Genomic DNA, 27,356 nt, shown 5'->3' with positions numbered 1-27,356 from the left:
TTGGCTATGCTGCAAACAAAAAGGCATACAGGATTTATATCCCATCACGAGGGGTAACTTTTGCCAGAGATGTTGTCTTCGATGAGACAACATTGGGGCTTGATTGGTACAAGCCTGCACGCTTGGATAGCGGGTTGGAAAGATCTTCAGAAGTTACAGTTGAACAACTTGGAGCCAGTATTGGTTTTTGGCCTCGAGTTCATCATCCATCCAGTGCTCTATCATCAGAAGATAATAGATCAAGTGGGAGAAGAGAAAATGATGAACCAGCTGAGGATGTTCAGGATGAGTTGGTCGAGGCTCAGGAGTCTGAAGACATGGAAATTGATCACGACTTGGAGGAAAATCAAGGAGAGATGCGAGTCGTTACTCGCAATGAGGACCAAGGGCCGAGAAGACGGCAAATCCGTGATGTGGACGCCATTGAGGAACGAATCAGACAGCGAATTGCAAGGGATGAAAGAAACTCCCAGGGCACTCTCAAAATATTCGATTTCAATGACTACGATTATGAGGACAACAATGAGGAAGACGATGAGATGGATCTCGACAAAGAAGAGTCAGACGGCGATGATGCTCGATTCATCAGAGAAAATTCAAAGAAACGAAGGCTCGACGGCAACAGGATCAACAGCGATCGAATGATTCTCGACAGGAGCGACAGAAGTGAGTCTGAGGATCCACTCAGTCTTCAAGCATGGGCAGTCAGGACAAAAGATACGGCAGAGCCAGTGACAATTCAGCAGGCAAAGGCAAGCCCAGAATGGTTACACTGGAGCAAGGCTTGCGAGGACGAGCTGAATTCTCTACAAGAAAATCAAGTGTGGAGATGGAGTGAGCTACCTAGTGGGAGAAAAGCAATTACTTCCAAATGGGTTTTCAAGAAGAAATATGGCAAGGATGGCCAGCTCACAAAATACAAGGCTCGGATTGTTGCCAGAGGATTCACTCAAGAATATGGAATTGATTTTGATGAGACCTTTGCACCAGTGGTCAGATTTGAATCAATCAGGATCCTTTTGGCTCATGCTGCTATCAATGACTACCATATTCATCAGATGGACATAAAGACTGCTTTTCTCTATGGAAAATTGGAAGAGGAAATTTATTTGCAGCCTCCTCCGGGATATTTTCAGAACAGCAAGAAAGTATGGAGATTACAGCGGAGTCTTTATGGTTTGAAGCAGGCACCACGATGCTGGAATGAGCTGCTGCATGATTACTTGCTACAGATCGGTTTCTCTCAGTCAAGCGATGACTATGGCATTTACAGAAGCAAAAAAATCAAACCTATTGCTTGCTGTATATGTTGATGATCTGATAATTACTGGCAAGGATTTGGACTCTATCAATAAGTTCAAAGAGAACATGCGCAAAAGGTTCCAGATGACTGATATGGGTGAGACAAGCTATTTCTTGGGGATTGAAATTACCAGAGACAGAGCCAAAGGCACTCTCACAATTTGTCAAAAGAAATATGCTGAGGAAGTCTTGAAAACCTTCAATATGCAAGACAGCAACCCTGTCACAACGCCTGTGGATTTGAGTGTTACACTCTCTCAGAAAATGAGTCCAAAGACCAAGACTGAGGAAAAGGAAATGGAGAAAATTCCCTATCAGAGTGCTGTTGGAAGCCTGAATTATTTGGCTATTGGGACGAGACCAGACATTGCAAATGCAGTGGGAGAAGTCTCCAGATTCAACTCCAATTATGGAAAGCAGCACTGGACAGCAGTCAAGCGAATTTTGCGATATATCAAAGGAACGGCATCCATGGGAATCACCTTCAGCAAACACCATGGCAACTTACTTACCGGCTACTCAGATGCAAATTATGCAATGGATATTGATGAGCGGAAATCAACCTCAGGATATGTCTTTGTCCTTGGAGGTGGAGCAGTGAGTTGGAAATCCAAGCGCCAGAAATCAGTTGCCTTGTCAACCACAGAGGCAGAATATATGGCACTGAAGCTAGCAGCTCAGGAAGCTGTTTGGCTGAAAAGACTTTATGAATTCATGAGCCAGAATTCACACCGGCCGATTCAAATCGCAGAAGACAATCAGGGAGCAATCAAATTGGCAAAGAATCCACAGTTCCATGAGAGAACAAAGCATGTTGATGTCAGCTATCACTTCACCAGACAAGCAATCACTGATGGCATTATCAACATTATTGGATGTGGAACCAAGGATATGGTTGCAGACCTTTTGACCAAAGGAATTGCAAGAGAGCAATTTGGAAAGCTGAGATCAATGATGGGAATGAACTGAATAATGGAAAAAGTGGGAGTGTTGAAAATAGTGTTCCATTATGCAGCAGGATCAAGGGTTTCCTTGGAGGGAACAGAAACCCTAAGGAAATTACTAGGTGGAACCAGAAGCAACTGGAAACAGCTAGAAGGGACCGGAAGCAACTGGAATCTACCGGAAGGAACCAGAAGGAACTGGAAAGAACTGGAAGCAGCTAGAAGGATCTGGAAGGAGCTGGAATGATCTGGAAAGATCAGATGACTGATCAGATGACTGGTCAGATGACTGATCAGATGATACTTGAAGAACTTTGTATAAATTTTGTATGAACTTATTTTGTCTATATATTGACCAGCTCCCTCCCTTGTTTTGTACATATCATTCAATCAACAACATATCATATTATCTATCAAAGCACACTTAAGGAATATCATCATCAATGGATAACTCTGACAACTTCAATATGTCTGGAACTTCCACTGGCAAAGACAATTTGCAACACTTCCACTGGCAAAGACAATTTGCAACAGGTTATGAGCCCTGGCAATGACTCTTTGAAGTTACCAATCCTTAATGCTCTCAACTACTCTGAATGGGCTTTTGCCTTGAGGATGGTGATGGAGCAGAAGGGCCTGTGGGGAGTTGTGGGCACACCTTTGAGTGACCTTGACATAAAGTCACAAGAGGAGGATCCCCACTTTGAGTCAATCAACAGACAGGCTCTTATATTGATGATGGGCGCGGTACAAGTCAAGGATTATCGGCACTTGAAATGCGGTAATGCTAGGAAGGCTTGGAAAAATCTTCAGGGTGTATACATGAGTGATGCAGCAGGAGTCAAAGCCTCTTTGGTGGCCAAGTTGTTGTTCCTCAAGTTGGAGGAAGCAACACTTGAAGCCTTTGAGTCCTATGAGCGTGAGTTTATGGGGGTTCTTGAGCAGATGGACCAGCTAGATGTCAAACTTCAAGATGTCTATGCCTCCATTCTCCTCAGATCTTTCCCAGATGCACTTGAGGGCACTATCTCAGTCCTTGAGCAGCAGAAGGATACGCTCACAGTCCAGGATGTCTTCAGTGGAGTCAGGACCTCCCTGACCAGGAAGCCTCAAGGAAACCAAGGCAGAGGTAGCTTGCTTGCAGTGAAAGACTCAGGGAAGAAGAAACTGAAGTGTTATAAGTGTGGAAAGGAAGGCCACTTCAAGAGAGACTGCCCTAAAGGAAAGGATCAGAACAAGGACAACAAGTTCAAGATCCATGCAGCTGTGGTTAACAGCAACCTCGGTGCTGAACAGCGGGTGGAAAGGGCAGGGTTGGTGGCAGGAAATCAGTCTGGAAGGCTTGAGGATAGTGGGTGGTTCATCGACATGGGAGCCACCAGGCACATTACATCCAACAGAGCCGTTCTCCAGGATTATCAACCTCTGGAAGCAATATTAGAGGTTGCTAATGGGCAGTATATGAGAGCAGTGGGACAAGGAAATGCCTTTGCCAAAGTCCAGGACAGAGGAAAGGAATACACTGTGCCTCTCAAGAATGTACTGCATGTGCCTGAAGCGAAGATGGGTCTTGTATCTACCAGCATGCTGAGCAAGGATTCAGATGTTTGGACAATTGATGCAGGGCTGAAGTGTTTTGTGAGCACCTCGGAAGGACAGAAGATCAAGATCGGAACACGCTCAAAGTTCGAAGAGCTGTGCCGGTTTGATGGACAGTTTGCTGAAATTGATATCAACAAAATCAATGCAGTCAGTTCTATATGGCATCAGAGACTCGGACATGTCTCTGATTGTTGCAAATTGTCTTTGCCAGTGGAAGTTCCAGACATATTGAAGTTGTCAGAGTTATCCATTGATGATGATATTCCTTAAGTGTGCTTTGATAGATAATATGATATGTTGTTGATTGAATTGATATGTACAAAACAAGGGAGGGAGCTGGTCAATATATAGACAAAATAAGTTCATACAAAATTTATACAAAGTTCTTCAAGTATCATCTGATCAGTCATCTGACCAGTCATCTGATCAGTCATCTGATCTTTCCAGATCATTCCAGCTCCTTCCAGATCCTTCCAGCTCCTTCTAGCTGCTTCCAGTTCTTTCCAGTTCCTTCTGGTTCCTTCCGGTAGATTCCAGTTGCTTCCGGTCCCTTCTAGCTGTTTCCAGTTGCTTCTGGTTCCACCTAGTAATTTCCTTAGGGTTTCTGTTCCCTCCAAGGAAACCCTTGATCCTGCTGCATAATGGAACACTATTTTCAACACTCCCACTTTTTCCATTATTCAGTTCATTCCCATCATTGATCTCAGCTTTCCAAATTGCTCTCTTGCAATTCCTTTGGTCAAAAGGTCTGCAACCATATCCTTGGTTCCACATCCAATAATGTTGATAATGCCATCAGTGATTGCTTGTCTGGTGAAGTGATAGCTGACATCAACATGCTTTGTTCTCTCATGGAACTGTGGATTCTTTGCCAATTTGATTGCTCCCTGATTGTCTTCTGCGATTTGAATCGGCCGGTGTGAATTCTGGCTCATGAATTCATAAAGTCTCTTCAGCCAAACAGCTTCCTGAGCTGCTAGCTTCAGTGCCATATATTCTGCCTCTGTGGTTGACAAGGCAACTGATTTCTGGCGCTTGGATTTCCAACTCACTGCTCCACCTCCAAGGACAAAGACATATCCTGAGGTTGATTTCCGCTCATCAATATCCATTGCATAATTTGCATCTGAGTAGCCGGTAAGTAAGTTGCCATGGTGTTTGCTGAAGGTGATTCCCATGGATGCCGTTCCTTTGATATATCGCAAAATTCGCTTGACTGCTGTCCAGTGCTGCTTTCCATAATTGGAGTTGAATCTGGAGACTTCTCCCACTGCATTTGCAATGTCTGGTCTCGTCCCAATAGCCAAATAATTCAGGCTTCCAACAGCACTCTGATAGGGAATTTTCTCCATTTCCTTTTCCTCAGTCTTGGTCTTTGGACTCATTTTCTGAGAGAGTGTAACACTCAAATCCACAGGCGTTGTGACAGGGTTGCTGTCTTGCATATTGAAGGTTTTCAAGACTTCCTCAGCATATTTCTTTTGACAAATTGTGAGAGTGCCTTTGGCTCTGTCTCTGGTAATTTCAATCCCCAAGAAATAGCTTGTCTCACCCATATCAGTCATCTGGAACCTTTTGCGCATGTTCTCTTTGAACTTATTGATAGAGTCCAAATCCTTGCCAGTAATTATCAGATCATCAACATATACAGCAAGCAATAGGTTTGATTTTTTTGCTTCTGTAAATGCCATAGTCATCGCTTGACTGAGAGAAACCGATCTGTAGCAAGTAATCATGCAGCAGCTCATTCCAGCATCGTGGTGCCTGCTTCAAACCATAAAGACTCCGCTGTAATCTCCATACTTTCTTGCTGTTCTGAAAATATCCCGGAGGAGGCTGCAAATAAATTTCCTCTTCCAATTTTCCATAGAGAAAAGCAGTCTTTATGTCCATCTGATGAATATGGTAGTCATTGATAGCAGCATGAGCCAAAAGGATCCTGATTGATTCAAATCTGACCACTGGTGCAAAGGTCTCATCAAAATCAATTCCATATTCTTGAGTGAATCCTCTGGCAACAATCCGAGCCTTGTATTTTGTGAGCTGGCCATCCTTGCCATATTTCTTCTTGAAAACCCATTTGGAAGTAATTGCTTTTCTCCCACTAGGTAGCTCACTCCATCTCCACACTTGATTTTCTTGTAGAGAATTCAGCTCGTCCTCGCAAGCCTTGCTCCAGTGTAACCATTCTGGGCTTGCCTTTGCCTGCTGAATTGTCACTGGCTCTGCCGTATCTTTTGTCCTGACTGCCCATGCTTGAAGACTGAGTGGATCCTCAGACTCACTTCTGTCGCTCCTGTCGAGAATCATTCGATCGCTGTTGATCCTGTTGCCGTCGAGCCTTCGTTTCTTTGAATTTTCTCTGATGAATCGAGCATCATCGCCGTCTGACTCTTCTTTGTCGAGATCCATCTCATCGTCTTCCTCATTGTTGTCCTCATAATCGTAGTCATTGAAATCGAATATTTTGAGAGTGCCCTGGGAGTTTCTTTCATCCCTTGCAATTCGCTGTCTGATTCGTTCCTCAATGGCGTCCACATCACGGATTTGCCGTCTTCTCGGCCCTTGGTCCTCATTGCGAGTAACGACTCGCATCTCTCCTTGATTTTCCTCCAAGTCGTGATCAATTTCCATGTCTTCAGACTCCTGAGCCTCGACCAACTCATCCTGAACATCCTCAGCTGGTTCATCATTTTCTCTTCTCCCACTTGATCTATTATCTTCTGATGATAGAGCACTGGATGGATGATGAACTCGAGGCCAAAAACCAATACTGGCTCCAAGTTGTTCAACTGTAACTTCTGAAGATCTTTCCAACCCGCTATCCAAGCGTGCAGGCTTGTACCAATCAAGCCCCAATGTTGTCTCATCGAAGACAACATCTCTGGCAAAAGTTACCCCTCGTGATGGGATATAAATCCTGTATGCCTTTTTGTTTGCAGCATAGCCAACCATCACTCCTCGGATTCCTTTTGGGGAAAACTTGCCACCAGCCTGAGTTTTCGATTTGTGAATCCATGCCGTACTTCCAAAGACCCGGAAGTAGGAAACATCAGGCTTCCTGCCAAACCAGAGCTCATAGGGTGTTGTGTTGGGCGCTATAGCTCTGCTAGTGATCCGATTTGCGACATGAACCGCGCATTTGATCGCTTCTGGCCAAAACTTTTCCGGCATTTTTGCCTCGATCAACATGCTCAATGCTTTCTCAATTAAAGTCCGATTCATTCGCTCAGCGACGCCGTTCTGTTGAGGAGTCTCTGCAACAGTAGTCTGGTGCTCAATTCCTTGTTCATCCAGGAATTTCTCCAGATCTTTCGAGGTGTATTCGCCGCCATTGTCTGACCTAAGGGTCACCATTGTCTGTCCTAGTTTGTTGCTAGACTGACGAATATACGTCCTGATAGCCTCTGCCGCGTCCGACTTATTTTCCAAGAAGTAGACATTCACATAATGTGAGTAGTCATCGATCATTGTCATGAAATACTTCTCACCAGTCAAGGAATTGTAGACTGGTCCACAAACATCGGTATGAATGAGTTCCAGTGGACGCGTCGTCTTGGTAGTGCTTTCCTTGTATGGTAGTCGATGAGATTTCGCAGCAGCGCAAGTATTGCACTTGCAACTTGAGATGTGAGTGTCAAGACCTTTGACAGTGCTGTGTCTTTGCATCTGCTCCAGGATCTGATCAGAGACATGTCCGAGTCTCTGATGCCATATAGAACTGACTGCATTGATTTTGTTGATATCAATTTCAGCAAACTGTCCATCAAACCGGCACAGCTCTTCGAACTTTGAGCGTGTTCCGATCTTGATCTTCTGTCCTTCCGAGGTGCTCACAAAACACTTCAGCCCTGCATCAATTGTCCAAACATCTGAATCCTTGCTCAGCATGCTGGTAGATACAAGACCCATCTTCGCTTCAGGCACATGCAGTACATTCTTGAGAGGCACAGTGTATTCCTTTCCTCTGTCCTGGACTTTGGCAAAGGCATTTCCTTGTCCCACTGCTCTCATATACTGCCCATTAGCAACCTCTAATATTGCTTCCAGAGGTTGATAATCCTGGAGAACGGCTCTGTTGGATGTAATGTGCCTGGTGGCTCCCATGTCGATGAACCACCCACTATCCTCAAGCCTTCCAGACTGATTTCCTGCCACCAACCCTGCCCTTTCCACCCGCTGTTCAGCACCGAGGTTGCTGTTAACCACAGCTGCATGGATCTTGAACTTGTTGTCCTTGTTCTGATCCTTTCCTTTAGGGCAGTCTCTCTTGAAGTGGCCTTCCTTTCCACACTTATAACACTTCAGTTTCTTCTTCCCTGAGTCTTTCACTGCAAGCAAGCTACCTCTGCCTTGGTTTCCTTGAGGCTTCCTGGTCAGGGAGGTCCTGACTCCACTGAAGACATCCTGGACTGTGAGCGTATCCTTCTGCTGCTCAAGGACTGAGATAGTGCCCTCAAGTGCATCTGGGAAAGATCTGAGGAGAATGGAGGCATAGACATCTTGAAGTTTGACATCTAGCTGGTCCATCTGCTCAAGAACCCCCATAAACTCACGCTCATAGGACTCAAAGGCTTCAAGTGTTGCTTCCTCCAACTTGAGGAACAACAACTTGGCCACCAAAGAGGCTTTGACTCCTGCTGCATCACTCATGTATACACCCTGAAGATTTTTCCAAGCCTTCCTAGCATTACCGCATTTCAAGTGCCGATAATCCTTGACTTGTACCGCGCCCATCATCAATATAAGAGCCTGTCTGTTGATTGACTCAAAGTGGGGATCCTCCTCTTGTGACTTTATGTCAAGGTCACTCAAAGGTGTGCCCACAACTCCCCACAGGCCCTTCTGCTCCATCACCATCCTCAAGGCAAAAGCCCATTCAGAGTAGTTGAGAGCATTAAGGATTGGTAACTTCAAAGAGTCATTGCCAGGGCTCATAACCTGTTGCAAATTGTCTTTGCCAGTGGAAGTTCCAGACATATTGAAGTTGTCAGAGTTATCCATTGATGATGATATTCCTTAAGTGTGCTTTGATAGATAATATGATATGTTGTTGATTGAATGATATGTACAAAACAAGGGAGGGAGCTGGTCAATATATAGACAAAATAAGTTCATACAAAATTTATACAAAGTTCTTCAAGTATCATCTGATCAGTCATCTGACCAGTCATCTGATCAGTCATCTGATCTTTCCAGATCATTCCAGCTCCTTCCAGATCCTTCTAGCTGCTTCCAGTTCTTTCCAGTTCCTTCTGGTTCCTTCCGGTAGATTCCAGTTGCTTCCGGTCCCTTCTAGCTGTTTCCAGTTGCTTCTGGTTCCACCTAGTAATTTCCTTAGGGTTTCTGTTCCCTCCAAGGAAACCCTTGATCCTGCTGCATAATGGAACACTATTTTCAACAGGAAGTTCCAGACATATTGAAGTTGTCAGAGTTATCCATTGATGATGATATTCCTTAAGTGTGCTTTGATAGATAATATGATATGTTGTTGATTGAATTATATGTACAAAACAAGGGAGGGAGCTGGTCAATATATAGACAAAATAAGTTCATACAAAATTTATACAAAGTTCTTCAAGTATCATCTGATCAATCATCTGACCAGTCATCTGATCAGTCATCTGATCTTTCCAGATCATTCCAGCTCCTTCCAGATCCTTCCAGCTCCTTCTAGCTGCTTCCAGTTCTTTCCAGTTCCTTCTGGTTCCTTCCGGTAGATTCCAGTTGCTTCCGGTCCCTTCTAGCAATTTCCTTAGGGTTTCTGTTCCCTCCAAGGAAACCCTTGATCCTGCTGCATAATGGAACACTATTTTCAACATCAGCAGCACCGCTGTGGTGATTGTGGGCAGCGAAAATGCGAGCACACCTTCTTCAAATGTGCCAACTGTGGAGGCCAACACGCCGCCTTCGACGACAAATGTCCAGAGTACATCAAAGCAAGGGACATCTGGTCACGTCGCTTTGCCAGACAGCAGTCCGACGAGATGGAAATGGACTCGGAATCCTCGACTTCAACTCCTCCAGCAACCTCTCCCTCGACCGACGATTATTCGACGCCCTCCCCTTCCACCGACGCCCAACAACTCAACAGCGGAATGCACCATGAATAGTTACAACCCAATGCCATATCAAATTCGAATCATTCAACACAACACAGCTAAAGGCTCCGTGAACATGATACAAACTTCGAGGACTACAAAGACACTGCCGACATTATGATATTTCAGGAGCCAGCCTTTGATACAAGAGCCAGGAAACCTCCTGACCTTGGGTGCTTTGAACTATGCCAGCCAATCACCAGCATCCCAGGTCGGCCACAGGTTCTCACATACAAGAACACCAACAACCCTTATCTCAACACACGGCCTGCATACGAAGGAATATCGGACCACAACTACATTCAAGGCACCTACATTTCGACGGAGAAGATCCCCGAGTTTCTCCTCTTGAACATCTACAATGAGCAAATTCGCCAATCTTCTGATCCCTCATTCACGGTTGAACGCTCCCTGGTCAACTTTGTCCCACCAGCTCGCACAATTATGGCCGGAGACTTCAACGCTCACTGCTGGCTGTGGGATTCTGGCGTACCTAGACAAAAGCATCATGAGGAGTTGGTGGCATACATGCACAGGCACAGCTTTCAGCTTCTCAACGAGCCTGACAAAATCACCAGAATCGGAAACCCTAAGAATGATGAGCGCTCTTCTGTCATTGATCTTACTTTTGCTACTAGCAGGATGATGGATGAGATTGAAGATTGGGCAGTTTTAGAGAGGGAAGGTACGGGATCTGATCATGAAGTCATTCATTTTTCTGTTATATCAAATGACTTGAGCCCGCCAACAAAAGAAGAAGTTTTGAGGCGGAATTTGAAGAAGATTGATTGGGAGATCTTTAACGCTGAGCTCAAGGCTCTTGGCGCTGAATGGATGGAGAATATAAGGAATGATAATACTAATATTACTAACAACAGTGAAGAGCTCTCAGAATTCCTCGCCTGCCAGCTGCGCGACATCATCAGACAAGCGGTGGATGCTTCAGCACCTTTACTGCGAATCTGTGCGTGGTCGAAGCGTTGGTGGAACGAGGAAGTGCAGCAGGCGGTCAAGGACTTTCGACGAGCCCGCAATCGATGGTACAAGGACAGGGACAATGTGGCGAAGTGGGAGGAAATGAAATGCCTCCGCTCACGTCGCAACAAGACAATTCTGAAAGCTCGAACAATTATGTGGCGAGATTATCTGGAGAATTTGGCTGGGACTGAGGTGTTTGGGGTGCTGAAATATCTGAAACCGCAGTCCAGCAACCAAACTCCTGATCTGCAAAGGCCTGAGGGAGGAATGGCAACGAGTTTTGAGGAGAAAAGCCAGGTGTTTCTTACCTCAATGTTTCCAGCGCCGCCTGTTTTTGAGCCATCAGAGACTGCCGGCAGCGTTGATCAGCATCGATGGGAACCACTGCAAGAAAGCGAACTTAGAGATGCAATCATGGACTCGAACCCCAAAAAGGCGCCGGGTCCTGATGGTCTTACCTTTGCTGTCTTGAAGAAGGCCTATCAATCGATCCCTGACTTGTTTTTTCATGTCTTTCGAACGCTGCTGGACTCTGGCCATCACCCTCGTGCCTGGCGCGAGGCGATCTGTGTACTGATTCCAAAACCGCACAAACCAGACTACTCTGTTGCGAAAGCGTACCGGCCTATTTCTTTGCTGAATTGCCTCGGCAAAATCTCAGAGAAAATCATGGCAACTCGGATGGCATTCATTGCAGAAGAGAACAGTCTCCTGGATCAATATCAGATGGGAGGTCGAGCTCAGCGATCAGCGGTGGATGCAGCGATGCTTCTGCTGCACGAGCGTCAGCTTGCAAAGTTGAGAGGAGAACAGACTACAGCACTCTTCATTGATGTTAAGGGAGCCCTCGATCACGTGTCTCGCGAGCGGCTTCTTCAGACGCTTAGAGAGATGGGATTTGCAGCTCAAGTGACGTCATGGGTGGCTCAATTTTTGACTGGGAGAAGTATCGCCTTTGCTTTTGATCGCAAAGCGGGAGAGATGCAAGCTGTGTCGACCGGTATTCCCCAGGGATCGCCGCTGTCTCCGCTCTTGTTCCTTCTCTATTTGCGCCCTCTATTTTCGAGGTTGAAAGCGAAACACCAGCTGGTCTTTTGTCCTAGCTATGTTGATGACGTTGCGCTGATTTATTCCAGTAAGTCGATCGCAAAAAATGTTAAAGAATTGACTAACGCGCTCGCGACGGCTGTTGAATGGGGCAGAGAAAATGCCGTGGCCTTTGACGACAGCAAGTCCGAGCTTATTCATTTTAGCAGCTTTCGGAAACGACCAACCGACACTTTGAAGACTCCTTCCGGCACAGTACTCAAGCCGGCGCGCGTCGTACGCTGGCTAGGTGTTTTCTTTGACGACAAGATCGGATTTCAACAACATGTTAAGCGAAGGCTGGTGCAGGCAACACGCGCGCTCATGTCTTTTCGACGGCTCGGCAAATCGACAGGCGGCCTCTCGCACTCATCCTTCCGCCAGATCTATATCGCTTGCATCACTTCTCTTGCAGACTACGGGACAGAGCTCTACTGGACCGAGAAAGTGGGAATAACTGGGAGATTCACAAAGCTACAGAATGACGCGCTCAGGATGATTTTGGGCGGGTTTATGTCCTCTCCAATTGCAGCGCTTGAATGTGAGGCAGCGATCCCTCCGGTGGCCATCAGACTCCGACGACGAATGCGAAAGTACGCTCTTCGACTGGCAACACTCCCAAGTACTCATCCTTTGGTTCCAAGATGCGACGCGCTTCCCAACCACCCGGAGGAGTCTCGTACATCTCCTGCTGCGCCTCATGGGAGATGGTTCCAGCCTGGACCGCAAGTGAGCCTTCAATGTCGACTAGACTACTTGTTAAAGACTATTCAGCTGGATGTTCAACCCCAAACGACGACTGAGACGTTCAATGTTAGGGAATACCCACCCTGGCATGTTCCGAACATCTCTAGCAGGCTTGAGAGATTACCAGAAAAGGAATTTTTGGAAATCATTGGCGAGGGCTGGAATATCTACACTCGCTCATTATGCAACGCTGAGAACAACGCTGCTGGCTGGGCTTTCACTGTCGAATATGGGGGGCGCTTCAGGCATGATGAGTTGATGATGATGATGATGATGAATCTTTTTATTATAGTCTATTTGCAACAACTAGGTTATGACAGACTGTCTCCAACTTCTTCCGCCAATTTTTTTTTATCTCCATTTTTCTAATCCAACTTCAATTTTTCCATCTCCCTGATAGGATATCCAAGTATGCCTGCCTGAAGTGGACGACAAGCTATCCAGTAGGTGCTTCAGTTCAACCATTGCCAGAAAGGGAAGGCGTATAGTAAAGTCCATAGTATTATCCATAAAATCCGGGGGATCTCATTTCTTTCACCGCTTTGTTGTAAACTTGGTGCTACTGCAGTGGGGGGTTCAATATAAATTTTGCAACCAAGACCATTTTATGCTGAAAATTATCAAGGTGAAAATTGGGGGGGTGTTCAATATTAGGCCAAAATCCAGGAAAAGCTCACAAGCGGGGCTCGAACCATGGATCTTAAGGGAGCAATGCAGCGGCTATACTGCTGGGCCATATCACTGCTCCCCACTTCCAAATGGGTTTTCAAGAAGAAATATGGCAAGGATGGCCAGCTCACAAAATACAAGGCTCGGATTGTCGCCAGCGGATTCACTCAAGAATATGGAATTGATTTTGATAAGACCTTTGTACCAGTGGTCGGATTTGAATCAATCAGGATCCTTTTGGCTCATGCCGCTATCAATGACTACCATATTCATCAGATGGACATAAAGACTGCTTTTCTCTATGGAAAATTGGAAGAGGAAATTTATCTACAGCCTCCTCCGGGATATTTTCAGAACAGCAAGAAAGTATGGAGATTACAGCGGAGTCTTTATGGTCTAAAGCAGGCACCACGATGCTGGAATGAGCTGCTGCATGATTACTTGCTACAGATCGGTTTCTCTCATTCAAATCTCTGCTTTAAGTCTGTTGCAGCAACTAGGTTATGACAGTCTTTGTGTTACTCGGGGATTTATCTGTTATTGATTTATTTGTTATTGTGACACAATCTTAGGATCTTTTTTTTATTATATAGTGGGGAAGGGAGGGATAGTCTGTCATAACCGAATTCTTGCAACAGACTTAAAAACACAGATTTGTCATCATCATAGAGTTTACAGAATTTGTGTAGGGCTTTAATAGGGCGTTTGTAGGGCGTCTGAAAACCCTTCTTATACTTTGCCCTCTCAAACAGGCTTTTCATACTTATATGATACTGATCATGATGATGATGATATGGAGAGAAAGTAAATGATATCATAGTAGATATTTTGATAATTACTGTCTATATGCAACGACTAGGTTATGATAGTCTGTCTCCAACTTTTCCCACCATTTTAGTTTTTTTTGTGTTTATATAGAACACCTACCCCCTTGAAGCGGCGCACCCCTTGTAGCGGCGCGCTTCCACTTCGCAGCACTTCGAATGCTGAAATTTTCAGTGCTATCAAGAGCTTGAATAGCCAGGTTTATTCGATCTTCTTTAAAAGGGGTTTCCATGGTTGTTTGGTGTGGAAAGTGTTGAAGTTGTCAGAGTTATCCATTGATGATGATATTCCTTAAGTGTGCTTTGATAGATAATATGATATGTTATTGATTGATTGAATGATATGTACAAAACAAGGGAGGGAGCTGGTCAATATATAGACAAAATAAGTTCATACAAAGTTTATACAAAGTTCTTCAAGTATCATCTGATCAGTCATCTGACCAGTCATCTGATTAGTCATCTGATCTTTCCAGATCCTTCCAGCTCCTTCTAGCTGCTTCCAGTTCTTTCCAGTTTCTTCTAGTTCCTTCCGGTAGATTCCAGTTGCTTCCGGTCCCTTCTAAATGTTTCCAGTTGCTTCTGGTTGCACCCAGTAGTTTCCTTAGGGTTTCAGTTCCCTCCAAGGAAACCCTTGATCCTGCTGCATAATGGAACACTATTTTCAACATGCGAGACAATCTTATGATCGATTTTGTTTTGTTTTGTTTTGTTTTGTTTCACAATTTCTAGTAGATAATGGAGAAGGGGGAGATAGTATTTCATAGCCTATTTGTTGCACACAGACCTCAAAATAGATCTATCAATCAATCTGAAGTCTGTGGATTCAAAGGAAGCAATGCAGCAGTCATTCCATTGAGCCATACTACTGCTTTTTGAAAGACAGTCTGTCAGATTGCAGAAAATTTGTAGGAAAATTGGAAAGAGAACAGCGTGCTATATCGCAGTTGTTGCATACAGACTATAAAGTCAAGATTTTACCATCATTTATACTCATAAATGATTCTTGAGGATTTAGATCTTTCTGAGTAAACCCTGAACTTTGGATGCATAAAATGATACTACTCTCCACAAGGATTAGAATTATTGGTGCTGCTGATACTAGGGACTGTTCTCAAACCCGCATGGGATCTGCTGGGCTTTGCAAACTTCATCAAGTAGGTCTTCTGCAGAACTAGCCTCAGAGTTTTCTCTTGTTTGGGTGTGCCTGAACATCAGGTATAATTGAGAATCCAATGGGATCATAATCTGTAACTCAATCCTGATGATGATGAATCTCTGTTTTAAGTCTGTTGCAACAGCTAGGTTATTACAGACTTTCTCCCCCTTCTCCACTATATAAAACAAAATAGATCCTTAGATCGTGTCACAATAACAAACAAATCGATAACAGATAAATCTCCAAGTCAAAAATATCATAAAGAAATTTTGCAGAATTCGCCATCGCATATTTCAGATAAAGAATAAAAACCCCAAAAAATCAATAATAAACATCCAAACTATCAACTTCCTTAAGAGACCTCACTGCTACTCCTCCTCCTTAATATTCGCGATGCACTTTCGAATCTACCATAAAATTGATCCATAACTCGTCCCTCTGGCTCTGTGTGAGAGAGCTTTGCTGATGATACCAGTGACCAGTGCCGATGTGGGTCCTCTGAAGATATCTGACAAGTGCAGAAAGACCTTTGTCTGTCCATAGGATGCGGTTGAGCGTGCGTTCGGCGTTTGGGATACCTTCAAAAGCATTCTTCCGTTCCTCTCTGTGATTGCGGCAGAAAAGAAGCACATGCCGAACTGACTGCAATGGGATTCCACGCCAACACTCTGGAGAGGGACGAGGCTCTCTGTCATGTCTTGCAAAGTAGCTGTTGAAAAAGCCATGTCCAATCCTGAAGCTCACAATACAGCTGGCAATGCTGCGAGGGATATTCACAAAGGGCATGTCAATAGAGGATCGAGGCTTGCCTTCATGTGTATAGTCTTCTGATTGAGGCGCGGCTTGAAACCTGGCATTCCATTCCATGTAAGTGTGGTCATCCACTGACTTATAGATAGAGCGCAGAGAACAGTCATGATTGACGCAATCTGGCGACAAGGCTGCTTGAGATTCTGAAGCCAGGGCGCGAATGCCGCCCTCTACTTTGGTAGCGGAGCGAAGCCAATAGATGGAGACTTTGGTGTTGGTTTCAGACAGTCAATCGATGGCTTGATAGATCACAGTAGCTTGACGCTGATTTGAGGCGCGCCAAGACTTCTCCAGGCGTTTCAAGGCAGCAGGGGCATCAGTGAAGAAGTGGATGGCGCCGTTTGACGGTCTCTGTTTTGATGTCCAGGTTGTGGCCTTCGCTAAGGTGTTTATCGCCGCAGAATAAAGATCAGATTGAAAGCCCAAAAAAACAAACTCATCATGCTTGAAGTGCTCTCCATACTCGACAGTGAAAGCCCAGCCAACAGCGTTGTTCTCAGCGTTGCAAAATGAACGAGTGTAGATATTGCAGCCCTCGCCAAATTTTCTGGTAATGTCTCAAGACTGCCAGAGATGTCCGGAACGCGCCAGGGGGATATTCCCTGACATTGAGCGTGTCAGTCGTCGTTTGTGGTTATAACTTAATCTTCAAATACAGCCCAATTTTCAATCTCATTCATTATTGAGTTGGTAACAAAGGAAAGATTGAGGAGAGAAGAGTGATCGCCTGGATGCGAGATGACGCTATCAGGCTCGCTGCTCAGCTAAAAATCATACTCTCTCTAGTTAAAGATCAGCATCTGATGCCTTTTCTCTTTGCAAAAGCTTACATTCCAGCAAAGATAATGAGTACTGCAATAACCAGCGTGAATCATGTGAAAAATAGGGACAGAAATGGAGAAAGAAATCGTGACGTTTCGAGAGGTATCAGAAGAGTTGGGTATTTTCTGGTCGTAGATATTGAAAAGTAGGAGCTCGGGAATGTCTCTGGCTGGAACACAACTAACGCCATGGATAATTGCATTTGGCCTCCTCTCCTAGATCTTCACTCTCTCAAATTTGGTTCCCACCGCTTCGGTTACCCGCTTGAAGATCTACCTGTAGGCAAGAAAGTGATCAATTTTCGTTGTCTGTCATAACCTTATAGGAGCGTTCGTGAGGCGGATACTATCATGGACTTTCGCATCTTTCAAAGCACTATTGACTCGTGCGCAGGAGTAGACATCGATGATGATGACAGGCGTAGAAAAGTGGCCACGATCAACAGAGGGGTATTGGGTTCTTTAGAAGTCATAGTAGGTGCTGCTGCTGCCTTATACCCGGATTGTTTCGCTGCGCCATAGGTGAGCCGATAGAATTCCATCGTTCTAGAGCGGCGAACATTTGCGGCTCTGACTGCTGCGATAGATCTGAAGTTTCTCCGGGCTTTTGCAACGTTGCCAGCAGCCTGCGTATATAACTAGTTCGCAAGCAATGGATTGCACGACATCATTGCTAGCTCGGGCGTTCGACGGAGAGTCCTCTGATCATGCTTCGGAAGCGAAGTTTCTTGCATTGGCGTCAGTATTGGGGCACTCAGTTGCCTCTAGTTTCACCTTCATCCAGTCGTTTATGGGAGGCATTTCAATCGCATCAATGGTCGCCATAGATATTTTGGAAGTGTCCAACGCACTATCGAGAAATCGAGTCCCAATATACCGATATCGGAACGAAAAATCGTGATTGCAATGTGGTTTTGTTTATCTTGGTACTTCACACGCCGCACCAGATTTATACTTTGAATGTGTCCCATGTGGTGATGGCCATTCCATCGAATAGCTTCATGTCCGTCTGAACTCCTAACCATCATCTATTTCTCGCGCGCAGTGACAGTAAGACTGTGATCTGCAGAATGATGGCGGAGATATGTGCGGCGAAAGTCTGCGTATGCATGCCGGCTCGTTCCGAGCGATAAACTGGATCGAGAGGCCGCTGTGCAGATAGCAACCGTACTAGCAGCCGAAGAAATGAGATACCATGCAAGACAATGGATTTAGCTCTTGTTCTCACAAGTAGCTTGGGCGAACAGCAGCGTGATTAGTTGATCATAATTATGGCTAAGACTACTTAACTGCAGAACGCACATTGCCATGCTTCCTACTTGCTCGTCCAGTCAGCCGCCAAACTCCAGGGTTCTGCAAATTCTATGGTCTGGTTTCGTCTAGTGTGCACGCTAGTGGGCGACTATGACTTCATCTTTGGTAGGGACTTTGACAGTGGCCGCCCGGCAGAGTCAAGTCCCACCCGCGAGACCTTCTTTGCTGCTCTCGTCTGGCAAGCGCGACGCGGGACTCTCCATTCATGAGCTATACTCAGGCTGTGATTTCCTTGTAGAAAACTCCGTCATTCTTGAGGCTCGTGGTGCCTACTAGCTCACTCGTCCTCGGGTTTCTCATCGGGGAGCGCTTAAATCGTACAGCAGTAGCAGTCCGTCCTCGAACTCGTCGATGCTCGCCCGCAAATTGCTCGCTGTCCTAAGCGTCTACATCGAATACTGAAATTACGGATTTGATTCAGGATTTGTAACTTGCTGCTCTGAGTCGCGTGGCTAGCGAGGATCATTCGATCTTCTACCTTTTTCCTATTTCGAATGAGGTCTATGCTCTGCTTCTTCGAGATTCTCACTTCTCGTTCAATCTACCCCACAACTCAGATTGATCACTGGCTCAGCGCTATACACCGTCTAAATCGATTCAACCTCTCGTTCTTTTTCGATGGTAGCAAGTGCTTGAGTTTCCCGTGATCCTTAAAGTTTAGAATAAGGCAATGGATCAATTTTTCAAACATTTTAAAGACTACTGATTGCAGCTTTGGAGCGATTTAACACTGGGAATAGTTATGAACTCGAGGGTTTATGTGGTTGTGGGGCTCATTGTCGGTTTTGCTGCTCCCAGAATAGTGATTATGATCCGCAGCACAAAACCCAAATGATCACAGATCGAAAGGCAAAATGGAGTCGACAGAGCCCGGTAATACAACACACACACGTTATCGCTACAGTCGCATAATTGCAGATCAGAACTGCTGAAGGCAGAGCTGAGCAGTACGAGGAAATACTGCCGCAATTGAGGCAGAAAACACTACAAATTGTCCTCTAACCAAGGCTTTACGGATATAGAATGCCGTGGAAGAAGCAGGCCGAGAAGAAGCCGTGGGGAACGGGGAGGCTGTGGCACAGCTGCTGAGGTCTGATTGGCTGCCGGGGTCGGCAAGGTGCGGCAGATGTGGCTGGTGCGCGCCTCCTCCGCGCTCTCCGGAGCTCGGGTTCTTCCTTTTATTTCAACTTCCTCGTTTTCGTCCCTCTCCCGCTCTCATCCTTCCTCTTCCTCCTTGGTTCTCCACCTGATCGTCTACACAATGGTTCTTCTCACTCGCTCCGCTTTCTCGACCGTCCAGCGTCGTGCTTTCTCCTCCACCTCGGCTACCGTATGTTCCTTCCTCTACAATCCATCGACTTGAAAGTCCTACTCCGATCCCGACCGACCTCTAACCTATTCTCTGCTCTCTAGGCCTACAAGGTCGCCGTCCTCGGTGCCGCTGGTAAGCAATTGAGCCAATTAAATTTTCCTGTGCTCGCTCGTATCTTTGTCTAACTTTCTATCAGGTGGTATTGGTCAGCCCCTCTCGCTTCTCTTGAAGCTCAACGACAAGGTCACTGACCTTGCTCTCTACGATCTCCGTGGTGCTCCCGGTGTCGCTGCCGATGTCTCCCACGTCCCCGCCAACTCGACCGTTACTGGTTACCTTCCCGATAACGGTGGACTCGAGAAGGCTCTTACCGGTGCTGACGTTGTCGTCATCCCTGCCGGTATTCCCCGTAAGCCCGGTATGACCCGTGATGACTTGTTCAACACCAACGCCTCCATCGTCCGTGATCTCGCCAAGGCGGTTGCCGACTACGCTCCCAAGGCTTTCACCTGCATCATCTCCAACCCCGTCAACTCCACTGTCCCAATTGTGTCGGAGGTCTTCAAGTCCAAGGGTGTCTACGACCCCAAGCGTCTTTTCGGTGTCACCACCCTCGATGTTCTCAGAGCCTCCCGCTTCATCTCGCAGGTCAAGGGAACCAAGCCCGAGGATGAGCCCGTCACCGTCGTTGGTGGCCACTCCGGTGTCACCATCGTTCCTCTGATCTCCCAGTCGAATCACCCCGACATCTCGGGCGAGACCCTCGATGCTCTTACTCACCGTATCCAGTTCGGTGGTGATGAGGTCGTCAAGGCCAAGGATGGTGCTGGCTCGGCTACTCTCTCCATGGCCCAGGCTGCCGCCCGTTTCACCAACTCGCTGCTTTCTTCGCTCTCTGGCACCCCCGTCACTGAGCCTACCTTCGTTGACTCTCCTCTCTTCAAGAGCGAGGGAATTGAGTTCTTTGCTTCCAAGGTTACTCTCGGCCCCAGCGGTGCTGAGACTATCCATGATCTTGGATCCATCAGCCCTTACGAGGAGAAGCTTGTCGAGGCCTGCAAGGTCGACTTGAAGAAGAACATTGCCAAGGGCATCACCTTCGTCAAGGAGAACCCTTAAATGCTCAAACTGATGTCATGAAATTCTCATTTGTCACGTAAGACTTTAGAATAACAATCAATCCAGTTTTCAAGATTTGATACTGCAATACAATTTAAATGCAAAGTTTTTGAATAAAAACTATGATCCTGTTCTTGTAAATTCAATTGATCTGAGTTCGGCCTGTTCTCATCATCGGTTATGGCATGAGAATCAATGGCTAATAGCCGAGGTACGACTACGGCTCTGATTTAGCCCCACGAGTCCCAATAAAGATCCACAACGCGACTTCAGCCTTTCGCGCCTGGTATTCTTGCAGCAATGAGATCTCTGACAATTGTGCGCGCAGACGGAAAACCTGGAAGCGTTTATTATGATCTTTCGTTAGATGTAACTCCCAACTTCCCGCAGCCGACTAGAAGCCAGGTTTTGGTGAAGATCGCGGCCGCAGCTGTACGTTTAAGTGTCGGGACGAATCGCGTTATACCTTGCAAGCGCTTTGACGACTGACTTTTCCTTGACTTATAGCTGAACCATCGCGACCATTTCATACGGCAACATCTCTACCCAGGAGTAGCTTTCGGTGTCACCCTAGGATCAGACTGTGTGGGTCAAGTTATCTCTATTGGACCTGATGTGCCGGTCAAGTCACTGATCGGGCGGCGCGTGCTGGTCTACCCCGCAATAGGGTGGATATCGAATATCACAGCACCGGAGGATCCTGCTTCGTTTGCCATTCTCGGTGGAACAAAGTCTTATCCAACTGGGACGTTTGCGGATTATATATTGCTGGAATCTCCCAGCTTAGTACATGACTGTCCTCCTCATTTGACCGATCCACAGGCGGCTGCACTTCCTCTCGCTGGGCTTACGGCTTACCGCGCGCTTTTCACACAAGGACAAGTTACCTCTGAATCTACAGTGGTGGTTACCGGCGCTGGTGGAGGTGTTGCTCTTTATGCTATTCAATTCGCTAAAGCAATCGGTGCGAGGGTATATGTAACGACCGGGAACCAAGAAAAACTGGATTATGCTATCAACCACTTAAAAGCTGATGGCGGAGTTCTGTACACTGCCAAGGATTGGGGTAAGCAGCTCTTCTCACAGCTCCAGAGTAATGGTGTTGCAGGTGTCGACGCTGTAATTGACGGTTCGGGTGGAAAATCTATGGTTCAATTGATGAGCGCGATGAAAGCTGGCTGTAGGTTTGTCAGCTATGGAATGACGACTGAACCGCGTCTCGAAATGGGAATGGCTGCTGTGCTCAAGCACATTGTGGTGAGTCTAGATAAAATCTTAGCTCGATTATGGACTCTGTTCGCTAATCGTTAACATGAAATTGCAGGTTGCTGGTTCTACTATGGGATCGATGCGAGAATTTGACGACATGATTAGTCTTGTGGGCGACCGTCATATAGTTCCCGTGGTTGCAAAGACTGTTCGTGGACTGGAAAATGCTGAGACTGCATTCAAAGCTTTTCTCTCGTCGGACCGGATAGGGAAAGTCGTCATAGAAGTTCAGCAGCCTGAGCGCGCAAATATTTAGTTCTCCTCCTCTGCAATTATACGGAAATGCAAATGGCGTCTTTTACAGCATAAAATGATCCATTAATACCTAAAATACAAATACAATTATTGACTCGACCGCGCTTTGTTCATAACTCTACACGGAACATGCAAATACATCAACGAGCCAGCACGTCTTCGTAGGATGTTCGATAAACAACTCCGCTGAAAAATAGCACAACCTTTCCGACTACCTCCCAATCTACTTTACAAATATGCATGATGATTAGAAATCATCCCCTTTCTCCCTCAAAGGATTTAAAACACATAGACAGTCGGATGCTCGGCTTCTACTTGATCCCGACAGACGACATACCCTCCAAAAAACCCGTGAGATCGTCCTTGCGAACTTCCACGACTGAGCTTTCGAAACTATCAATCTTCACTCTGGCATGAGTAAGGTTTGCCATCTCTTGGAACGCGATACCAAACGAGTTGGAAGATGCTGCCTCCTCTTCCGGTAAATCTCCTTCATCTTCGTTGTTGGTCTTCTCGGCTACCCTCGCAGGCAGACCAACAACAGTGTACGTATCACGCTTCTGATCAAGAACCGCCATCACCATTGGACTATGTCGGTCGGTTTGCTCTGACTTGCATTCGTTCACCCAATACGCCAACCGGACCAGTGTAAGTGGGTTGTTGAAAAGCTCGAGATCAGGGCCGTCTTTGAGAATAATTAAGCGGAATGATCGAAGATCGTGGACTTGGTCTTTCTCTAAAAGAGCTGTAGCTGTTCTAACCACTGCCTGTTGCAATATTTGTGCTCTTTGCAGTCCGTGAAGGAGTAGTTCGATGCTAAATAATGTTAATCCCCGAGCTAAAGACAATCATCGGATTCGACAGGGACTACTCACTTGTCCAACGCGTCCCAGGCTGTCCAGAAGTTACCGATCCAGACCTCTTTGAACTCACCATCTACCTCCTCAATGTTTTCTTCCGCTGATGAGCTTTGGTAAACGCTCTCTTTGTCGTTGATGGTAGCGCCTTTGCCGCATTCCATCAGGGCAGCGACTCCTTCGACAGCATCACCAGCGCTTACCATCCCTCTGAAGCCGAACTTTCGTACCACTCCCGTCCGAACAACGTTACCGATACCGTTTACATCAGCCACGGAAGAGAGCTTATCCTTTAGTGCTCGCTTCAGTGCCACGTCGGTGTGTGTCCACTTCTCCTTTGCCACTTGAAGAGATATGCCCATTTTCGCCAGCATCTTATGAAGTTTCTTGCGGCCTGCATCATTCCATAGATGAAGGCGTGAAGCGACGTAAGGAGAATGAACGACAGATTCGTATAGAGACCAATGCCTGAGTAGGAAAAGTCTATAATCTGGCTGGACAACAAGTGCTGAATCGTCAGCTGAAAGCCTGGATATATTGACTTGAGAATTCAAACGTAGCACTTCGTCGCGTAGTAATGGGAAAAATCGCCTGTAAAGCTGTGGTGACGCGTATTCGACAGCTGTGGTCCCGACGACGGATAGCCATAGATCAGGATTCGATGCCAGACCAAGAAACGAAAGTAGCGTGTATATTTGCGAAGCAACAGGGGTCGAGTTCGAGGTTCCGCGACCATAATAATCTCCTATGACTTCTTCGTATGTCCTGCGAGCTTCCGAGAATGACTTCTGGCGCTGTGGAGCTGGTGACGGTGACCTAGACGAGGGGGATTTTCGTTTGCTAGGGGTTGTTCGGTGAGAAACAGGAGAATCGGAGAGGTCGTTCGATGACGAGATATATTCTCGGTCTACTCCTGAATCTCTGTCTTCGCTGGCAGAGTCATCGCCGTCGTCATCACTTTCCGATTTGCTGAAGATCTTCCTCTTGTGCCGTACATCGAGGTCCACGTTGTGAATTTTGCTGGGTAGAGAGTCTGCATTGCTTTCGAGGTCGCTATCATTCTCTTCTTCGTCACTATCGTCGTGTTGCTCGTCATTTGGATCATCTTCACCATCACTATCATCCTCTTCTTTGTCCTCATCCGCTTCATCCGCCTCGTCGTCGTCTTCGATTCGCAGCAGAGCTTCAAAGGCGTCGCGTTCTTTGTTCAACAAGCCATCGTCCACGTCACCGTCGTCGAAGCATACGACCTCCTCGGAGCCAAACATGTTTTGCAAATTCCATGGTCGATGGCTATCAAAGATGTAAAGCTTGCGCCGTATCCGCCGATTAGAGATCTCTGCCGCGTCATCGTCGTCACCGGCAGCTTCCAAATCTGCATCAAGGAGGTAGTCGTTCAGATCGACGAGAGCGCCACAACCAATAAGGATGACTGAGGTAACGCTATCTTCGAGTTCCGCGTACCTCTTCTTCAGTTCAGAGTAGCCGGCGACGGGACAGGTGCGGTGTGGGATGAGGTCGCGCTTGAAGATTCCGGAGAGAATTCGAGCACCGCAGAGCGCGTCGACGTCGAGACAGGCAACGAAGAGCACAACGCGACAGGAGGTGTGTGAGAGTGCTGCAGCTCTGAGAGCCTCAAAGGCTTCAGCATACGAGGCTGGCGAGACATACATCGTGGAACCGCACGGTGGCGGGGATCTTCAGGCGTCCTGAGTGTTGTTTTGCGTGAGGTTGGGCTGTGGTCGAAAATCCAAAGTGGAAGAATCTTGGACGCGTGCGCGACACGCTCACGTTCTTCAGCAATGTTAAGCCGCACATATTACTAAGCACTTATGAAACGTTCACTTCTGTTTTTTCAATTGTGGTTCACTAATTATAAGCAAAGGGCGATAGCCTTTGAAGCATTGTCTTCATGAAGAGTAAAGAACTAAATCACGGTATATGCCAAAGAACATAATTACAAAGAAAAGAGGGCATCTCAAAATGACTAAATAATTTCACAGCAGTAATACATAAAGGTGCTTGCCGAGCAAAGCATACCACCATAACTCATCGGCCTGCATCAATAACATTCTCCACTTTTGTGTATGTCGGATGAAACATCTATAACATTTTTGGAAAAAACAAAGATTGAGAACAATATACCAAAACAAAATAACTAGAAGGCGAGATTTCTTTTTTATACATATCCAAGCTTCAAAGATACACCCATCTGATAACTTCAGACGGCATCGTCATAAGAAACTCTCAGATTTCCTGCTTTTTTACTCCGCAGCAGGAGTGCTCTCCTCAGCAGCAGCAGCAGTCTCAGTGACCTCGGGAGAGGCTTCGGCCTCTCCGTTCTCGGCCTTTCCGTTCTGCTTGTTGGATCGCTTCTCGGACTTCTTAGCACCTTCGGACTCAGCCTCCTTCTCCAGGCGCTCGATTTCGGCCTCAGCCTTCTTGATGTTCTCAGCAGTGACTCTCTCCTGGTTGTCGTAGAACCACGTGATCTTCTCTCTCAAGCTCTCAACAGTCGCGGGAACTTCCTCCTTGTTCATGGGCACGCCGATGGAAAGCTTGCTCAGCGAGCTGACAATCTCGAGGTTAAGAGTGAACTTCTCCTTGTCAGCCTGAGCAGCGTTGCCAGATTTCTTCTTGCCCTTCTTGGCAACAAAGTAGACCTCTTCCTCGACAGGCTTGCGAGACAGAACTTGAGTTCCGGGAGGAGGGGCGGCCTCAACAGAGCGCTTGGCCTGTGCAGCAAGATCAGCAGCACCGGCGCCGGTCAGATCGCCCGAAGAAGGCTTGAAAGTAGGATCAAAGTACTGGAGCAAAGACTCGGCCTGCTTGATGTCGTTCTCGAAGGCGGGCTCGCTGGCGGACTCGAGCTTCTGAGCAGCGCGCTTCTTCCGACGCTCACGCTCGACAGCCTCACGCTCAGCCTTCTGGCGCTCCCAACGACGCTGTCTCTCCTCCTGCTCGTACTTACCGAACTCCCTCTTCTGCTGGTAGAACTCGTTCTTGAACTTTCTCAAGTTGTTGTAAGCCTCTTCTCTGGCCTTGCGGGCTTCGTTGAGCTTCTCGACCAAGCTGGAGCGGTTCTTGTAAACCTTGTCGGTCTCTGCGCGGATAGCGTTGAGCTCGGTGGTGATGGCGGAGTGCTTGGCAGAAAGTTCCTTGGACTCGGTGTCCTCGATCGATGAGCGAAGAGCGGCGACCTTTTCCTTGCTCTCGGCGATCGACTGCTCGATCTCACGAATGCTAGAGAAGGTTTTGCGGGCCTTCTTCAAAGATGTAATGTCGCTGAGCAGACGCTTTTCTTCGACAAGCTTCAGGGTTCCGGAGTCAACCTGGCTCTCAAGTTTCCTGATATAAAGTATTAGAATTGGTATCCAAATAGTCTTAACTGAAAATGGGGCCGCTTACTTGATGTAAGCATCGAGGTCATCAGCAGACTTGAAGTTAAGCTTTGACTTGGCAGCCTGGACATCTTTGATCTTTGAGTCGAAGTTAGTAACATTGGTAATGGTTCAATAGTATAAACGTTCATTAATTGATACCTTCCGTCTGATGTCTTCGTCAAGAGCCTTGATTTCGTCAAAGACCTTTCCGTTGGCGGCGCGGATCTCAGCCTGACGCTGCTTGATCGCATTGAGGGATGCGCGGAGCTCCTGCTGCTTCTCGTTCTGAGGAGAGTCAGTTGACAAGGCCTTCAGCTGGTGTTGGTAGTACTCCTGCAAGAATAGTAATCAGATTAGTGCTGCGAGATAGAAGGTCGTGTGCGCTTTGTTCAGGAAGATGCCGTGCCCGCGGAAGTTAGACCGGGTCGATAGTAGATGACAGCAAATCAACCTATCGTAGCAAAATACAGCTCAATGGCAAACGGACAGCACGCAACTGCATAAACAAAAGGCAATGAATGTAGTTGGAAGGCGAGGAACTGACCTGCTTCTCGTTCTTGGCCTTGAGCTCCTTCTCGAGAGCGTCCAATCCAGACTCGAACGCGGTCTGGTCAGGCTTCGTGGGCCTCACTCTGGAGTCGGTCTTCTTGGGATCCTCAACAGCGGCCATTGATCTGAATGGTAATGGCGGGTAGGTAGTGGCGAGGGTGGTAGGGGGGATACGCGATGACTTTTTGATGGGTGGGAAGAGAGTGGAACGTTTACACAACGAGCGCACTTGAGATTTTTCTTGTTCGCTGAAGC

The 27,356-nt window shown here is 46.7% G+C and overlaps 4 protein-coding genes across 4 annotated transcripts; 2 read left to right on the top strand and 2 right to left on the bottom strand.

Moving 5' to 3' along the window:
- The first annotated feature begins 19,075 nt into the window (after window positions 1-19,075).
- Window positions 19,076-20,910, top strand: BZA70DRAFT_280286 (mitochondrial malate dehydrogenase, catalyzes interconversion of malate and oxaloacetate). Its single transcript, XM_064912928.1, has 3 exons — window positions 19,076-19,687; window positions 19,771-19,801; window positions 19,866-20,910. Exons 1-3 carry the CDS (start codon window positions 19,484-19,486, stop codon window positions 20,786-20,788), a joined length of 1,158 nt encoding a protein of 385 aa, XP_064767938.1. The 5' UTR covers window positions 19,076-19,483; the 3' UTR covers window positions 20,789-20,910.
- BZA70DRAFT_280284 (uncharacterized protein) lies at window positions 20,911-22,356 on the top strand. Its single transcript, XM_064912927.1, has 3 exons — window positions 20,911-21,220; window positions 21,296-22,045; window positions 22,113-22,356. The coding sequence occupies exons 1-3, from the start codon at window positions 21,089-21,091 to the stop codon at window positions 22,311-22,313; spliced, it is 1,083 nt and encodes a 360-aa protein (XP_064767937.1). The 5' UTR covers window positions 20,911-21,088; the 3' UTR covers window positions 22,314-22,356.
- Window positions 22,357-24,941, bottom strand: BZA70DRAFT_280283 (CDC45 family). Its single transcript, XM_064912926.1, has 2 exons — window positions 23,188-24,941; window positions 22,357-23,128 (listed from the first exon to the last, which is right to left on the bottom strand). Exons 1-2 carry the CDS (start codon window positions 24,840-24,842, stop codon window positions 22,624-22,626), a joined length of 2,160 nt encoding a protein of 719 aa, XP_064767936.1. The 5' UTR covers window positions 24,843-24,941; the 3' UTR covers window positions 22,357-22,623.
- Window positions 24,942-25,002: 61 nt separating this feature from the next.
- BZA70DRAFT_280281 (uncharacterized protein) lies at window positions 25,003-27,306 on the bottom strand. The gene is made up of 4 exons (XM_064912925.1): window positions 27,097-27,306; window positions 26,712-26,885; window positions 26,578-26,648; window positions 25,003-26,517 (listed from the first exon to the last, which is right to left on the bottom strand). Exons 1-4 carry the CDS (start codon window positions 27,220-27,222, stop codon window positions 25,434-25,436), a joined length of 1,455 nt encoding a protein of 484 aa, XP_064767935.1. The 5' UTR covers window positions 27,223-27,306; the 3' UTR covers window positions 25,003-25,433.
- Window positions 27,307-27,356: the final 50 nt, after the last annotated feature.

The sequence above is a fragment of the Myxozyma melibiosi genome (genome assembly GCF_037950935.1).
Source record: "Myxozyma melibiosi strain Phaff 52-87 chromosome Unknown BZA70scaffold_7, whole genome shotgun sequence".
In the NCBI taxonomy this organism is placed as follows: domain Eukaryota; kingdom Fungi; phylum Ascomycota; class Lipomycetes; order Lipomycetales; family Lipomycetaceae; genus Myxozyma; species Myxozyma melibiosi.
The sequence above is the reverse complement of the archived record's forward strand: the minus strand, read 5'-3'. Positions and strand labels throughout refer to the sequence as shown.

Coding starts and splice junctions, on each gene's coding strand:
- BZA70DRAFT_280283 (XM_064912926.1), bottom strand. CDS start 24,842: ATGTATGTCTCGCCAGCCTCGTATGCTGAAGCCTTTGAGGCTCTCAGA. Junction 23,129..23,187: donor GCCTGGGACGCGTTGGACAA/GTGAGTAGTCCC, acceptor AACATTATTTAG/CATCGAACTACTCCTTCACG.
- BZA70DRAFT_280284 (XM_064912927.1), top strand. CDS start 21,089: ATGAGATCTCTGACAATTGTGCGCGCAGACGGAAAACCTGGAAGCGTT. Junction 21,221..21,295: donor TGAAGATCGCGGCCGCAGCT/GTACGTTTAAGT, acceptor CTTGACTTATAG/CTGAACCATCGCGACCATTT. Junction 22,046..22,112: donor CTGTGCTCAAGCACATTGTG/GTGAGTCTAGAT, acceptor ATGAAATTGCAG/GTTGCTGGTTCTACTATGGG.
- BZA70DRAFT_280286 (XM_064912928.1), top strand. CDS start 19,484: ATGTGGCTGGTGCGCGCCTCCTCCGCGCTCTCCGGAGCTCGGGTTCTT. Junction 19,688..19,770: donor TCTCCTCCACCTCGGCTACC/GTATGTTCCTTC, acceptor TCTGCTCTCTAG/GCCTACAAGGTCGCCGTCCT. Junction 19,802..19,865: donor CGCCGTCCTCGGTGCCGCTG/GTAAGCAATTGA, acceptor ACTTTCTATCAG/GTGGTATTGGTCAGCCCCTC.
- BZA70DRAFT_280281 (XM_064912925.1), bottom strand. CDS start 27,222: ATGGCCGCTGTTGAGGATCCCAAGAAGACCGACTCCAGAGTGAGGCCC. Junction 26,886..27,096: donor AGGCCAAGAACGAGAAGCAG/GTCAGTTCCTCG, acceptor CTATTCTTGCAG/GAGTACTACCAACACCAGCT. Junction 26,518..26,577: donor GACCTCGATGCTTACATCAA/GTAAGCGGCCCC, acceptor ACTTTATATCAG/GAAACTTGAGAGCCAGGTTG.